This window comes from Ambystoma mexicanum, chromosome 4p, assembly GCF_040938575.1.
Source record: "Ambystoma mexicanum isolate Mex_15411 chromosome 4p, UKY_AmexF1_1, whole genome shotgun sequence".
In the NCBI taxonomy this organism is placed as follows: Eukaryota; Metazoa; Chordata; class Amphibia; order Caudata; family Ambystomatidae; genus Ambystoma; species Ambystoma mexicanum.
The window spans coordinates 535,704,702-535,720,601 of NC_090927.1; the positions used below are offsets into that span (position 1 = coordinate 535,704,702).

Here is a 15,900-nt window from a genome sequence, read left to right on the forward strand (position 1 = left end):
CTGGCCTGCACCCCTCCCCTTGCACTTCTTGTTTACTGCACTTGCATGATCCGAATGTCACAAGGCATACTAGGACTGTTCACTGTTTTTTCCTCTGCTCTCTTCCCCCTCCTTGTGGCACCTGGAAACACTTTCAGCTGTATAGGCACCATATAAATGCTCCATAAAAAAAAAAATATATATACAAACCCACACTGGAAAAGCCTGGAGGGGGATAAAGAGATGACCGCGAAAAAGAGAGACAGAGACGCACGACTGGAGGAGGTACACAAAAGGGGGAGAGGAAATACTAGCAGACATCAAAGATAGGAGGTGGATGCATTGTTCAGCGAAGCAGAGAGGGTGACGGAGTAGGAGATGGTGCGAAAGAAAAATGAAGGGTACAAGGTTGAATGGCTGTAGGGGAGAATAAAGTTCAGACTGGACGAGGAGGAAGACGGGAAAGAGAAGGAGGTAGAATGAGGTGACGAGGTAGAATGAGGTGATGAGGGTAGTGCAGTCTGAGATGAGGAAGCAATAGGAGTGGAATGGAACGACTGAGAGGGCGACGAGTGGACACTTGACAAAGAGAGGAGAAGGGGGAGAAAACGAAGAAGAGGATGGAACAGCAAAGACTGTGGGAGGGACTGGTAAACTTCCCTCCACAGGAGGATGCGAAAGATAAAAGTAGGTCTGGCCAAGGCCACCAAAGGGGGAGCGCGGACAGCGACTAGAACGAGACAAATGCCACTGCTTCAATAAGGGAAAGGGGACACATTATGTACCGTGGCAGACCATGGACCGAGACGATCTAATATGCATCCTGCCATCCCTCATGGCAGGGGACAGCAAATGGATACAGGCACTCAAAGACTGTTGGGGCAACATCGGCAATACATGATATGAAAAGTTTATTCTAGACCATAATGGGAGAACAATAGGACAAAATATGGGATCAGATGGGGTGAAATTAAGCACGAACACCCACGATGGGGCTCCATTCAACAACTGTTGAGCACACGTATGGGAGGTCCTGAGGAGTATGTTTCCGGATAGCTACGACCTGGGGATAGTAATGGCACATAAAATGAAGCCTGGCAATTCCACAGACTATATAAAAGAGGTGCAGGATTTCTGGACACAAGAGACACAAAGGTCCTGGGACGAGTTCATACCCTTGTTTTACCACATACTGGTCAAGCGGCTGCCGAGAGATGATCATTAGATATGATTGTGGGAGTAGAAGTGAAGGGATGGCCGGAGATGCAGGCCACAATAGTACACTACTGAAAACAAAAGCAGGAGAGCAAGAGACAGGTGGCAGAAAATGCTGCAAAAGCAGAAAACAAACTGGTACAAAGGAAACTGTCAAAGTATATATTTGGAAGGGGCGATGCTTGTGCCTGATGCTACCGTAGTGGTACCTACCCAACAGGGAGTGTTTCCTGTGGTGAACACACCACAGCCAAGGGGGTTACACGCAGCCGCAGTGTATACCACAGTGGGGAGCCCCACAGCAGGCAAATTATACGCATGGGGGGATTCTTTCCAATAAGGAAAGGATACTGGCAACGAGGAACAGGAGTAGGTTACACATGGACGGGATATAGGGTCTTTGGGCTGTGCTTCATATGCCACCATATAGGTCACTTTGTGCGTACCTGTCCTTTCGTGCAACAAGCTCAAGCACCTGCAATGCAACCGGCACAGCACCAAGGGTATGTTATAGCACAGCCACAGTGGCAGCAGATGCAGCCTCTCCCTGCACAACTGCAGCAGGGACCGACGCCCCCACAGCAGGGACCGCTACAAGTGCAAAGGGGGCCAGTGGATGGTGGAATAGCATCACCAACCGTGACACAAATACCAGCAGTAGCTGCGGGAAGTACAGTGGTGTTAGGACAGAACATGGTGCCCCACTATAACAGGGTCAGTGTTGTGCGAGGAAATCCTTTCCCTTTCCCACAGGGCAGCACACAACAATAGGGTGCTGTAAGGAACTCATGGTGGCAACAGTAAAGACACACAAGTGATCCCAGTTCAAGGGTGTTTATTAAACTGTGAATGCAGGGTAGAAAAACGCCTAACCTAAATCTAAGATGGGAGCGAGCTTCGACCATCAAATGACAAATGAGGCAGTCCTTGTGGTATCTTGTCAAAGTAAAATGCCTATATTAAAAAAAAAAGTTTTGCCATGTCCTTACAACTAATTACAGAAAGAGAAAGAGTGTGTGACAGAGTTTTCAATAAAGAAAGAAGTGTTCACAAATATTAAGTCAGGATGCGATTGCCAGGGGTCTCCCTTCCCCACGTTTTGAGCACGGCACCAGGTGGTTCTCATGAGCACAGCACACACTCGAGCTTTCCCAGCACAAGTTGACCGTTCCGTACCAGCTACCAGGTTCTTCGATGGTTAATTTTCTTTTCATTAAAACGTATGTTGCCTTCAAGGGCAGATGTATTTAACAAAGCAAACAAACATAAAGTTCCTTTGCAAACAACCATTGGAGTGATGACTTTCCACACCCTGGATCTCCCTCTCTCGGGCTCGGGCCCCCAGGCTTCCCTCGATCAGGTCTTTCTTTCTTGATCTCCCTCTGTGGGACTCAGATACCCATGCCAAGGGGGGCAATCCACTTCCCCTGGTCTTACAATACTTTTTGCATTTACAAATCTTAATGTCTTCTCAAACAATTCACTGTGGTCATCCCTCGGTGGGGTTCACTGCTGTCAACACTTTGTTCACGTGACTTCAGGCTTTGCCCCTTCTTGTTAGCTTCCCGTCGCTGCCAACCTTTTCAACGCACTGTTCATACGCTACTTTCACCAAGAGGGATTCATTTCCCTTTTCTTCACAATCTTCTGACGGTCAGACATTTGACTGTACAGAGGATTTTACAAGATCCCTGTATGACCTCTTTGACTTCTTTTTGCCTTTTCCCAAGGGTAGTTTCTACCATCTGGTAATCTCTTGAGTTTCCTGCGTGAACACCCATGTAGTGCTGGACTCCTCTGTTGCTGGTTTGCACCCTTTTCCATCAATAGCTCTTTAGTCTTTTCACAGTTCAAATTAGCCGTTTGCTGTTTTTTGTTCAACACAGTTCGGTTTCTTATTGACTCTCCCCTCGACTCACTGGCTGTGATGAACCAATTGGATTCCTCTCTCTTTGGAGTCAAGGTTGGTATCACAGAGACCAGCATCTCTCCCTGGCTTGGCAATCAGTGGAGGGGGGGTCTTGTGTACCATTGACATTTGCTGCAACACACGCTGGCTATCGTTTGCGGTCTTATGATTCCTTCTGCAGAGGTTTCACAGACCTTGGCCGGAAAGGGCAAGGTCACTTCTCTCATTGTCACCCTCTCGGTATGTGCCATCTTTCTCGCCCTTTTGAACTGCCGAGCTGAGTTAGCTCTCACGTCATGCAGTCTGCCTTGCTCATCCTGTGCTCTTGTGCTCCACCTTTTTTCCCTGTGGGGAAGGAAAAGGGCCCTCGGGTGTGTGTGCTTCTGATCATTTGCCTGACTTTGCCTGACCCTTGTATTGGAACATGTCAGTTGAGCTGCTGTAGTGTTAGACCGTTGTCTTTCGTGTCGTGCGAAAGTGTTCGTGTCTGAAAGTGGGGGGCAGTGTTTTGAAATATCCTATGTGGTAGGGTGGGGAAAAAGGTCTTGAAAGAAGGGGGGATACCGCATCTCAACTGTCGGTGTCCCACTCCCCAAGCACCCCCCCCCATCCAGGTGATCCTCCCTCACTGCTCCAGCCCCAGGAACTGGATCCAATAGCGATGGCCATTTCCTGGCCACCTGGATGACAAATTCACAGGGACTAGCTAGGGAGACACCTTCAGGTTTCTCACAGGGCCCACAGAAAGCCTGAGTGTGTCCAGTCCTAGCAGTAAGAAACCCTAGGTAGCAGTGAAAATAGAACCAAGAGAATTCTCATTTCTCATTGATACAGGAGCAACCAAATCCTGTACAAGGAAAGGGGGATTCCCGCTATTGAACAAGGTGATGGATACACAGGGCTTCTCTGGGGCGGCGGTGATGGTTCCAGTAACACAAAATGTACCACTTACAATAGGGACGCAGCACTTTGTTGGGACACTACTGTGTTCCAAAGACACTCCTATTAATATACTAGGGAGAGATTTCTGAAGGGCACAATATCATTCAAGTGATGGTGTACACAATGCCAGGCATTTACTACACACGATTGGCTGTGCTCCTTTTTAGTGGCACACGCTCAGAGCACACTACGAGGCCAACCTATGTACCCGAGCATGTTTTTGCACAGGATAGAGATACTGCTGGGTTGGGTTCCGGGACTACAAGGGAAGGTGTTCTGATTGGCATCAGAATTCCTGTTCAGGCCACAGTGCCAGAAGGATGACATAAAAGGTACCACAGTCGTACTGCAGCTAGAGGAGGTAATGATACACAAGGACATGGTGTGGCATACAGTGTTATGCATCGATCCAACACTGACTGTAACAGGTGTAACGGATGAGCAGCTGTTTTCAGATAAAGAAAAAGAGGGTGAGATGGTATTCCAGTAACAGATACCTTGTCCAGTCCAAGTAGAAGCAATGCTGGTGCCAATACTGACACAACTGGTGAATAAATGAGGAAACACACAGATTATGGAACAATGGGCCCCATGGTGTAGCGGTACTGAAAGGTGTGGGGGTGGTAAAGATAAAGTTAAAGGATTGGTGCGGTGGGAGGGAAGGGGGTTCAGGAGAAGTGATGGTCCCCGGTACAACATACAGAGCTGATAGCGCAATTGATTGAAGCACTGAAATTGCCAGTGGAGGTGGCCATAATACAATGTGCCGCACAAACAGATCAGCAGGACTGATTGTCATTCGGCAACAAAATGGTGGACAGAGTGTTAGGCAGAAACCTGTGCAGTTCCCTCTGGGACCACTGCAAAAGATGTAAGACTACAGGTGTTTTGCAGTAGACCCACTTGGTAGCAGTCTGTACCACACAGATTCACTTGGTAGCTGTGGCTGAGCAGTCAGACTTCCCTCAAGAAGAGTTAGGCAGTATACAGAGTATTCACAATAGGTCACAAGAACACAGTAGAACAAGCAAACACTGACCAGAGCTTGGTGTAAAAGAGATATAATTATGTATTTAAAACCACATCTAATAAAACACACAGGCACTAAGATTAAGCAGTTCAAAAACACGGTCACTAAAAGGTATACACTCCCTTAAAAGAATACTAGACAAGTCTTAAGTAAAAAAAGCCCCACTTATTTTCAGACAGCGGTGAGCGCTTAACGCAGATGGCACTCTTATAATTCGGTTTAAAAGGGAGAGAAAGGCAGAGCATAAATTGAAACAGATCCCAACACTTTCAAAAGAACACAGCAAGAGAGGAAGGCAGAGTCAAACCATGAAGTTAGAGTTCAGAAAGCCGGATCCACTTTAAGAGGATCAGAACGAAATGTGTCCAAGGTCACACGGTTGAAAAGTGCACAAAAGTCTCAAAGGTTCAGAAAGAGTTGGACCAAAAGAAAGGGACCAGTTAGATGGTCAAGGCGGCCAGCCCAGTCCAGAAGGTTAAGGGATTATTATTACCTTGTAGCAATCTTTAGAAAGGGAGGCCTGGCGGACACGGTACCTTAAAGTGGTGTGAATACTCCAGCGGGGGCAGTTGTTCCTGGCAGCGGATGCAAGTCGGTGCTTCGTCTGGGGGAAGAGAGGATCTCGGGGAGGAAGACAGGAGTCCGTTGCACTGCCAGGGAAGAAAACAGCTGCAGAGTTCTCAGTTAAAAAAGAGCGGTCTTTTATTCACGGTCCAGTGGTAAGTGGATATCCGGATGCCGGGGTGCTTGGCACAGGGCAATTCGACCACAAGACGTCCTGGGATGCGAGGAAAAGAAGGTAAACTGGTTGTGCCCACCAGTCAGGGGAAGAAGACTCTCCAGCCGGGAGATCTTCTCTGTCGTCGGGAAGTGGTGAGTCGGTTCCGCAGGGCTCCACCGGTGGTGTCGTCGTAGCAGGTCGGCTCAGCTTCTCCCTCATCGGATTCTCAGGTCCTGTGGTGACTTCTGAAGTTCCAGTCCCAAAAGCCCTGCTTTTATGCAGCACACCCCCATTCACTCAGCCTAGCTGTCAATCAAACATGGTAAGTGGTGAGCCCGCCGGCTCACCACTTGGGCCAATCACACAAGAGTGCAACTTGAGTTACCAAGGTAACTCAGTGCAGGGTGCCTAAACCCCCTCCCACACACCCTGTGGTACCCAGACAGAGTGGCACTACTTTTGGAGGCTTCTGTGGAGAAGCCTGCCAAAAAGTGGAACAAAGGGCTCGACTTGGGTTGGAGTCACAGAAGAGAACACAAACGCCATTTTAGAATCGAGTCCTGGCAAAAAATACCAACCGGCGAATTAATATTAAATAAATAAACCGGCGGTATATTCGGGGCTATGAGAATTAAATAATTAAAATTGGTAGCCTTGAACAATGTGAAAATCCCATAGAGATATATTCGTGGTCGAATATAAAAAGTAGTATCCACTGCCACCAGCCAAAACTCGATCAGGGGGCACAGAGACGCGCCCCCTCGACTAACAGACCCCGGGGCAATCGAATTGCCCCGACCAGTACGTCCACAATATGATGGTTTGTACTGGTTTCTGTTCATAATTTGGGACTAGTAAAGCCAATGGTGACTTTACATGCCCTGGGAGACAGTAGTCAGTCGCAGGGTATGGAGTCTATGGCGGGGTGTCACTATGACACCCCTGTGTCACTGCACGGAGGGTGCTGTGTAACACACATAATAACACATGAGACCCTATGGAGTAAAGGACCCCATAGCCCATAAAACACATTAACAGTCAAAGGAACACCATAAATAATGTCCAAGAGTGGGAGAAAAAGAGTCTCACTCTTGGCAGGAGAAAAAAACAAACTCCAGAAATCCTGGGGGACTCACTAGGTTAGGAAATTAATTCAGCCTAAACAGAGAATTCTCCCTAACACAGAGCAGCCAAAGAAGCAACCTACTTACCCGAGGGAAGTATGAGGCTGTACCCAGGGGCGAAAGGAAAAGCGCAAATAGTGGCACCAGAGAGACGGAAGGATGAAAAGGAAGAGAGAGGGAAAGTTTCAATACAATACCAATTATTCCGATTATGGAGCTGCAGGGAGAGTCCCCAAAGGATTTGTGGATACAACGCTGGTGTCCCCTTTCACCAACTGATATGATCTGGAGGCAGAATAGCATGGGGAAGTCTGTGATGCTAGGTGTAGCACTAGAACTGCACTTTCATGCTCACATATCCATCGAGAACATAGTGGCAGAAATAAATGAAAGGTGGTATGTACCAAATTTACATGAGCGATTGGCAGAGTTTGTAGTTTGTGGGAAATTGTGCGATTTGTCAGCAGTTTTTGTCTGGTCATACTTTGAGAACTGTGAAGGGAACATTACCGTGAGCGGAAGGGCCCTTCCGGCACTTTCATATCGAATGTTGATATGCAAGATAGGTGTGCATGTTACATGTACATTCGCGTGGTTGTCTGTCCATTTTCACGTTGGCCTGAGGCAGGACCCTGTGCAGAAAATGATGAAAAGTCAGCTGCAAGGGTCCTAGGAAGGGAGATGTTTGCAAGATGGGGGGTGTTGTGATGAAATAAGGTTGGATAATGGCCAACACTTTGCCAATGACCTCTTCAAGGAAGTAACACACCTCCTGGGTATAAAACACAGGCTATGCACAGTGTACCAACCACAGGCAAATGGGATTGTTGCGAGAGTAAATGGTTTGCTTAAAGAATGCTTTGTTGTGCCGCAATTGACTGTATTGCCTCCCACTGGCACATTTTGCTCTTCGCAACTCCCCAATGCAGATCACCACTTGACTCCACAAGAAATTGTAAATGGTAGCAGGATGCATGCGCTGTCCCTCCTGCCCGTTCAATTTCAGATGCTAACACTACGGTAGAGATCCTCCTAGGAGAAGAGATGAAAAAGTACTTGACTGAAATGACCAATGTGTGCAATTACATTTCCCGCCAGGTCCAGCGTTCAACATGTCGACTGACCAACGTTGAAGAACTGACAAGTGCCCAAAGGGCGGGGGAGCGTTCCCACAAGCACAGCTCCTCTATCCAGGTGATTCAATTCTTGTCCGTATGGAAGTGGCAGGATCCCAGGTTTATTGACCCCTTCGAGGTCATATACGTGACACCCACGGTGGTGAAAGTGAAAGGGCATGGACACATTGAACAGACGTCCACAAGGTCAAAAGCAGCGCAGCGTGAAGACAAGAGAGAAACGCCAGTTGGTGGCGAGTATTACTCAGTTATCATTAACTTTCTTTTTAGCGATAAAATTGTATAGAGAGCCTGCAAATTAAGAAGGTAATGAGCAAGCGAGAAATGAGGGGATTGGGAAAAAGTATAAGCTTGATATGAAATTAATAGGTTTTTACTGAATAAAGATAAGGAAGGAGTACCAGCTGATAGTGTAAGGGAGACACGCACCAAAAAGAAGCATAGCTAATGTTGAAACGTTCTATGAACACATTGGGGAGGGGGGGATAGACGGCATCTGAAAATTTGTGGTATGAGATGGAACAGGGTGGGGCGACGGAGCACCATTCGACCAAAAACAAAAAAGAAGGGACTAGCTACATTTGAGGTGTTTTACATGGGGTGCATCACTAGCACAAGTTTCTTTGCCTACATTTTGATTTCTTTGTAGTACAGCATGCTTGCCGACTATGGTGACTGTACAGCTAGACATTGAAAAGAAAAGGTAGCAGTGACCTTGAGTGCCACTGAAATCCAAACCTCAAAAATTTACAGAAAACGTATTGCTCCAGTAACCTGATGTATATAACTGTAATAACCTATCCTCTGACTATCAAACACTGCTTGTTCGAATGGATTGTGTCCTCCAACGTATTCCACATCTTTGATATGTAATGTCCACAGCTGTGTACTTCTGAAACTTTTTCGGCAAAGGGCGTCCTGCGTCGAGTCGATGTCCCTCGAAGGCCTCCGTCGAGGGCAACATCCCCGGATGTTATAAATAGGATGCACGGCGCCCATAGCCTCCGTTCAGTTTTTTCCACAAACGTGTTTCCTTCCGAGACTCGGCGCGCCTTGTGTATTCCTCGTGAAGATGTCTTCTTCGACCCCTCTGACTCCGTGGTCTGGCTTCAAAACTTGCCCAGACTGCAAGTCTAAGATGTCAATTACCGACCCATATTTGTTTGTGGTGCTTGGGCTAGAGTCAAGACACCGACGACTGTTCCAAATGGCAGTCGCTGAGCGCTAAGGCCTTGCGGGAGCTTAAGGGAAAGCTTCAAGTAGGTAGGGGTTCTAAACCCAGTAAGTCCTGTAAATCTAAGTCCAAGGGTATGTCCACCGATAATTTGAGGGGCGACTCTCTGTGTTGGAAGTCCTGGGGGTCTCGGTCCCAGAGTGGTTCCCGCTATTCCTCGTCCTTATCTCTGCATTCTAGGAAGCTCCATCACCAGTCGCCTTCCCCATCCTCCTCGGAGGATGGAGCCGCGAGGAAAGTGGCTTGTCCAACAAAGTCCTCGACTCCGGAGGAATGGGCTGCCTGTAACGCTCACCTGACTCCCACGGAGGAGCTGGCCTGGTTCGCGCTGCTGTGACCTCTTCTAAGGTGATGCGTAGGGTTCGGAAGACGGACTGGACCGGGCCCCCAAATCTGGCTTGTCTGGCTCGCAGAAGTATCCTTCTGTAGGCAAAAATAGGGGATTAACTGTCTGCGGGGTAATGCAATCAGCCTCCCACTTTCCCCTCTCACCCTCCTCGAAACCCTTCTGTGATTCCTCGTAGCGTCTCACCTTAGGGTCTGGATGGACGAGCTCTCCATCCTGCTTCTGATGCAGGGGCGCGTTTGGTATACAGTTACTTCACTGGATTTTCGGATTGGTGAGAACCAAACTTGCTTGGCTTCCAGGTAAGTTTTTTGATAAGAGGTTCCCCTTGTGTCCATGCATTAATGTACTAATGCTAGTGTCTTTTTCCCCATAGGGGCCGGGGTACGGAATGCTGGGAAACAGGCACCGACCCGAGATGAGAGATGAAATCCTTGTAGAAATCAGGTAAGTCTTTAATGAGCGTTTTTTGGTAATGTCTTTTCATTCGCTCATTAACGCTGATGTCTTTTTTTCCCCTTAGGGGCCGGGGTCCGGAAAAGCCAGGATGCGGCGCGGACCCGAAATGAAGAGGGAATGAATCAACAGGTAAGTCTTAACATGGAGATATAGCTTTCCTTATTCCCTTCTCTCTCTCACCTTTTGTTCTGGTCTTTTTCTCCCTAGACGCTGGGACGTGACTGCGAATCCGGATGATCGCTGCTGAACATGGAGGCGCCCTGTAAAGGTGAGTGGAATGCGGCGCTGCAGCGATCAACGCGATGAGCTTTTAAATAAGTCTTCCTTTTCAGGATTGTCGGCGAGATTTCTCCGGGATGCGGATTTAGCAGGTAAGGACTTTTCCTTCTTCTGTTCTCCTCTTCCCTTCCTTTGCAGGTGATCCAGGATGCTGGCAGGCATGGCAGAAGTCAGGATGCAGGAGCAGTCACGGTGAGCGTCCAGCTGCTAGATGCAGAACAACGCGAAGCACGTGTGGCTGTTCGGGTGGGGTTTAAATAGCCTTGGAAGAAGTTCCAGGTATGTATCCTTCCTCCAATCAGGTATGTATCCTTCCCCGACCACGCCCGGATGGTAAATTAGTCCCACAGGTAAAGTAGTTCCTTTCAGGCCTCAAGGAGGCCGGGATCCTGCAGCATGGTCTGCATCAGGTAAGTGCACCCAAGCACTTCCATAATGAGCCTGGCGCCTATGGCGCCAGGACTGATGTCTTTTATGAGCCTGGCGCCATAGGCGCCAGGACACTGTCCAAAGGGCCCCTATATGGGGTTGCTGGGTCCTTCCTTGGGGACTGGATGTCCGCTTTCGGAGACGCAGGGCTTGAACCGGCACCCCGGGAGCGGGCATCATGACACTGCCTTCAGAGAGCAGATGTTGGCGATTTTCCCAATCGCAGGGCACAGTTCCGTTCGCGCCTTCTAATGAAGCCAACAAGGAACGGTCTCGATCTGTGGCTCGTGCACCTTCGGGCTTGGTTCCTTGGCGCGATCTTCATCGTGAACCGTAGAGGTCCCGTTCAAACAAGGCTCAGGATGGTCACAAGAGACGTGTTCCAGGTCTCGGTCCTCATCCCCAGCGAGACCGCAGAAACCTGCTAAGGGCTCGGGGTCGGCGTCGACTCCATTGCCGTGTCCATGGGATACGGATGTTGAAGCTTTGCCTTCGTACGAGCCCTTGGCGCCATCGGCACCGTTGTCGACGCTGAAGCCATCAGTGCCCCCGATGCCTTTTGGCCAGGATTTGCCGTTGGAGGTCCCTGGTACGGTGTATCCTCCAAGGAAGGCTACTTCCAAGTCTGTAAGGCCTGTTACGAACTCCAGACCCTCGGCTGTCCCGAGACAGCGCTTTTACCTCCCTCTGGATGACATCGATGAGGAGGAGGAGAGGTCAGATTTAGATTTTGACCCTGTTGAGCCTGATGTGGTTCCTGTCTTTTCAGGGGATAGTCAATTGGAAGAGTTAAGGCAATCTGTTCATGATGCCAGTGGCTTACACACTTCTCCTGAGGTGGAATTTGGCAGACCAGAGCCTGGGGCTCATGCTGAGTCACCCTACAGGAGACTGATGGCTAGGGTCACGGAATATCTTGGTTGGTCCACTCCTACTGAAGCTTTTGTTCAGGATTACTTGACGGATATTGCAGAAAAGGGTGGCGGCTGCTTGGCAGACCCCAGAATCTCTTCCGGCATTTACCAAATTGTTAACTAAAAAATACTGCCCTTCTGTAGAGACCCCAGCTACCTTTTCATCTCACCCCACTCCTAAGAGTTTGGTGGTTCAGGCAGCTACGGCCACCTCGAGGCAGGCAGCGTACCTTATTATCCCTCCTGATAGGGACGACAAACGCTTCGACGGTTGGGCGCGCAAGGTGTTTTCTGCGGGGAGAATGGCGCTGAAATCGGCCAACTCCACTTGTGCCTTGGCAAGATTTTCACACACTCTGTGGAATTGTGTTTCTCTTGTGGCTGAGCATATTCCCGAGGGGGTAGAAAGGGAAGGGTTCCTTGCTCTCATGCAAGATGGCAAGGATGCCATGTGTGAATCCCTTCAGTCGGGTTTGGACACGGCTGACAGTGTTAGCCGGTCCATGGCTGCGAGCACTGTTATATGCAGATTTGCGTGATTGCAGAAGTTGGGTTTTGCCCCGGCTTTGCAAGCCCGTCTTTTGTACATGCCCTTTGATGGCACGCATGTGTTTGGCAGCCAGGCTGACGAGCACCTTGAGAGGTTGCAGACCTCCAAAGCTGCGGCAAAATCTTTAAGCACAGCTGTGCGTCAACCTCTGCCTTTTTGTCCTAGGGGACAGCAGTGGAGGGGAGGTTCTTTTCGTTACTACTCCTCCTTTGGTAGAATGAGAGGAGCCGCCAGTCAAAGGGGTCAGCGTAAAAGTACCCGTGGTGGTTGGGGAAATAGAGGTGCCAAAGTTGCTCAGGCAGCAGCCTCTTTGCCTTCAGGTGCTGCCACAGCCGCTCTAAAACAGTCATGAGGCCATGTGCCATGGTTCTTCAGTTGGGGGCAGACTGTCTCAGCATCTCGAAGAATGGCGAGCTATTACTTCAGATGCGTGGGTTCTGGATACAATGGCCCACGGCTACTGCCTTCCCTTCCTAAAGAGGCCTCACAACAATCCACCGGGGAATCTCTCTTTGAAGCTTCCGGATCCGCTCCTTGTGCAGGAAATCTTGATCTTGCTAGAGAAAGGCGCTATAGAACTGGTGCCTGTAGTGTAGAGTAACAAGGGATGGTATTCCCCCATATTTTTTGATTCCAAAGAAAGACTGGGGATTGAGACCCATCCTGGATTTGCGTTGGTTGAACAAACTTCTCAGGAAGGAGAAATTCAAGATGGTCACTCTCTGGACCTACATGATGCTTACTTTCATGTGCCGATTTATCCCAAATACAGAAAGTATCTGAGGTTTGCGGCTGGCGACTCGCACTTTCAGTTTCGGGTCCTGCCATTCGGATTGACCTCAACCCCAAGGGTCTTCACCAAGCTAATGGTGGTGGTGGCAGTGTATCTCAGGTGTGGGGGGGATTCACATCTTCCCCAACCTGGGCGACTGGCTGATCTGTGCACGTTCTCCTGAGCAAGCAGTGGATCACCTCAGTCTTACCTGCCGCTCCCTCCACAAGCTGGGCTTCTCCTGCAATTTCAAGAAGTCGCATCTGACACCTTCCCAACAGCTCCAGTACATCGGGGCTTTGTTGGACACATCCTTGCGGAAAGTGCTTGCCTCCAAGGTAAGGGCTCATCACATTGTGCAGATGGTGGACAAGTTACAACATGCCCAGAGTCTCCCGGCTTTCGAATTCTTAAGGTTGCTCAGCCTCATGGCATCCTGCATTTTTCTGGTGCCGGAGGCCAGGCTGAGGATGATATCCCTGTAATGGGTCCTCAAGATGCAGTGATCACAGTTCTCAGGAAAGATGACAGATCCCGTTTGGATTCCAATCTCGGTCACCCAGGATCTTCTGTGGTAGGCCAACGAAGGGAACCTGATGAAGGGGGAGCCGTTTTGGCAACCATGGCCGGAGCTGACTGTAGTGATGGATGCTTCCCTCACGGGTTGGGGGAGCTCATGCCGCAGACTTGACCGCCAGTGATCGTTGGTCTCCATCGGAGTCCAAACTCCACATCAACCTGTTAGAGCTGAGGGCCATCAGGCTAGCCTTGAAGGCTTTTCTGCCATCTGAGCGGGGGAAGAGTGTCCTGATCATGACTGACAACACAGTGGCCATGCATTACCTCAACAAAAAAGGGGGGTAGGGTCACTCCCGTTGTGCAGAGAAGCAATTCAGCTCTGGTTCTGGGCAATCCAGCAGGAAACTTCACTCTCTGCAGTTCATCTGGGGAGGACAAAATGCGGTGGCGGACGCTCTGAGCAGGCATAGCACGATCTCTCACGAGTGGGAAGTTCTTCTGGAGATCTTGACCCAAGTTGGTCTCTTCGCCACCAGTGCCAACCGGAAGTGTGAGAGATTCTGCTCAAGGGAATTTCCTACGAGAGGAGCCTTAGGAGACTCATTCATAGTTGATTGGTCATTCCCACAGCTGTACGCTTTTCCTCCAGTCCCCGTCATTCCTCATCGTGAACCGTAGAGGTCCCGTTCAAACAAGGCTCAGGATGGTCACAAGAGACGTGTTCCAGGTCTCGGTCCTCATCCCCAGCGAGACCGCAGAAACCTGCTAAGGGCTCGGGGTCGGCGTCGACTCCATTGCCGTGTCCATGGGATACGGATGTTGAAGCTTTGCCTTCGTACGAGCCCTTGGCGCCATCGGCACCGTTGTCGACGCTGAAGCCATCAGTGCCCCCGATGCCTTTTGGCCAGGATTTGCCGTTGGAGGTCCCTGGTACGGTGTATCCTCCAAGGAAGGCTACTTCCAAGTCTGTAAGGCCTGTTACGAACTCCAGACCCTCGGCTGTCCCGAGACAGCGCTTTTACCTCCCTCTGGATGACATCGATGAGGAGGAGGAGAGGTCAGATTTAGATTTTGACCCTGTTGAGCCTGATGTGGTTCCTGTCTTTTCAGGGGATAGTCAATTGGAAGAGTTAAGGCAATCTGTTCATGATGCCAGTGGCTTACACACTTCTCCTGAGGTGGAATTTGGCAGACCAGAGCCTGGGGCTCATGCTGAGTCACCCTACAGGAGACTGATGGCTAGGGTCACGGAATATCTTGGTTGGTCCACTCCTACTGAAGCTTTTGTTCAGGATTACTTGACGGATATTGCAGAAAAGGGTGGCGGCTGCTTGGCAGACCCCAGAATCTCTTCCGGCATTTACCAAATTGTTAACTAAAAAATACTGCCCTTCTGTAGAGACCCCAGCTACCTTTTCATCTCACCCCACTCCTAAGAGTTTGGTGGTTCAGGCAGCTACGGCCACCTCGAGGCAGGCAGCGTACCTTATTATCCCTCCTGATAGGGACGACAAACGCTTCGACGGTTGGGCGCGCAAGGTGTTTTCTGCGGGGAGAATGGCGCTGAAATCGGCCAACTCCACTTGTGCCTTGGCAAGATTTTCACACACTCTGTGGAATTGTGTTTCTCTTGTGGCTGAGCATATTCCCGAGGGGGTAGAAAGGGAAGGGTTCCTTGCTCTCATGCTCAGCCTCATGGCATCCTGCATTTTTCTGGTGCCGGAGGCCAGGCTGAGGATGATATCCCTGTAATGGGTCCTCAAGATGCAGTGATCACAGTTCTCAGGAAAGATGACAGATCCCGTTTGGATTCCAATCTCGGTCACCCAGGATCTTCTGTGGTAGGCCAACGAAGGGAACCTGATGAAGGGGGAGCCGTTTTGGCAACCATGGCCGGAGCTGACTGTAGTGATGGATGCTTCCCTCACGGGTTGGGGGAGCTCATGCCGCAGACTTGACCGCCAGTGATCGTTGGTCTCCATCGGAGTCCAAACTCCACATCAACCTGTTAGAGCTGAGGGCCATCAGGCTAGCCTTGAAGGCTTTTCTGCCATCTGAGCGGGGGAAGAGTGTCCTGATCATGACTGACAACACAGTGGCCATGCATTACCTCAACAAAAAAGGGGGGTAGGGTCACTCCCGTTGTGCAGAGAAGCAATTCAGCTCTGGTTCTGGGCAATCCAGCAGGAAACTTCACTCTCTGCAGTTCATCTGGGGAGGACAAAATGCGGTGGCGGACGCTCTGAGCAGGCATAGCACGATCTCTCACGAGTGGGAAGTTCTTCTGGAGATCTTGACCCAAGTTGGTCTCTTCGCCACCAGTGCCAACCGGAAGTGTGAGA

The 15,900-nt window shown here is 49.8% G+C and overlaps 1 protein-coding gene across 15 annotated transcripts in view; it reads left to right on the forward strand.

The window, feature by feature from the left end:
- FBXO25 (F-box protein 25) overlaps nucleotides 1–15,900 on the forward strand; it is a 989,471-nt gene that overhangs the window by 365,575 nt on the left and 607,996 nt on the right. For 8 of the 15 annotated variants that reach the window (XM_069606066.1, XM_069606067.1, XM_069606069.1 and 5 more), the window contains one exon: nucleotides 8,019–8,114. The exons of the other annotated variants lie outside the window; for them this stretch is intronic. In XM_069606066.1, the coding sequence (XP_069462167.1) occupies nucleotides 8,019–8,114 (96 nt within the window). The remainder of the gene's footprint in view (nucleotides 1–8,018; nucleotides 8,115–15,900) is intronic. 15 annotated transcript variants of the gene reach the window in all.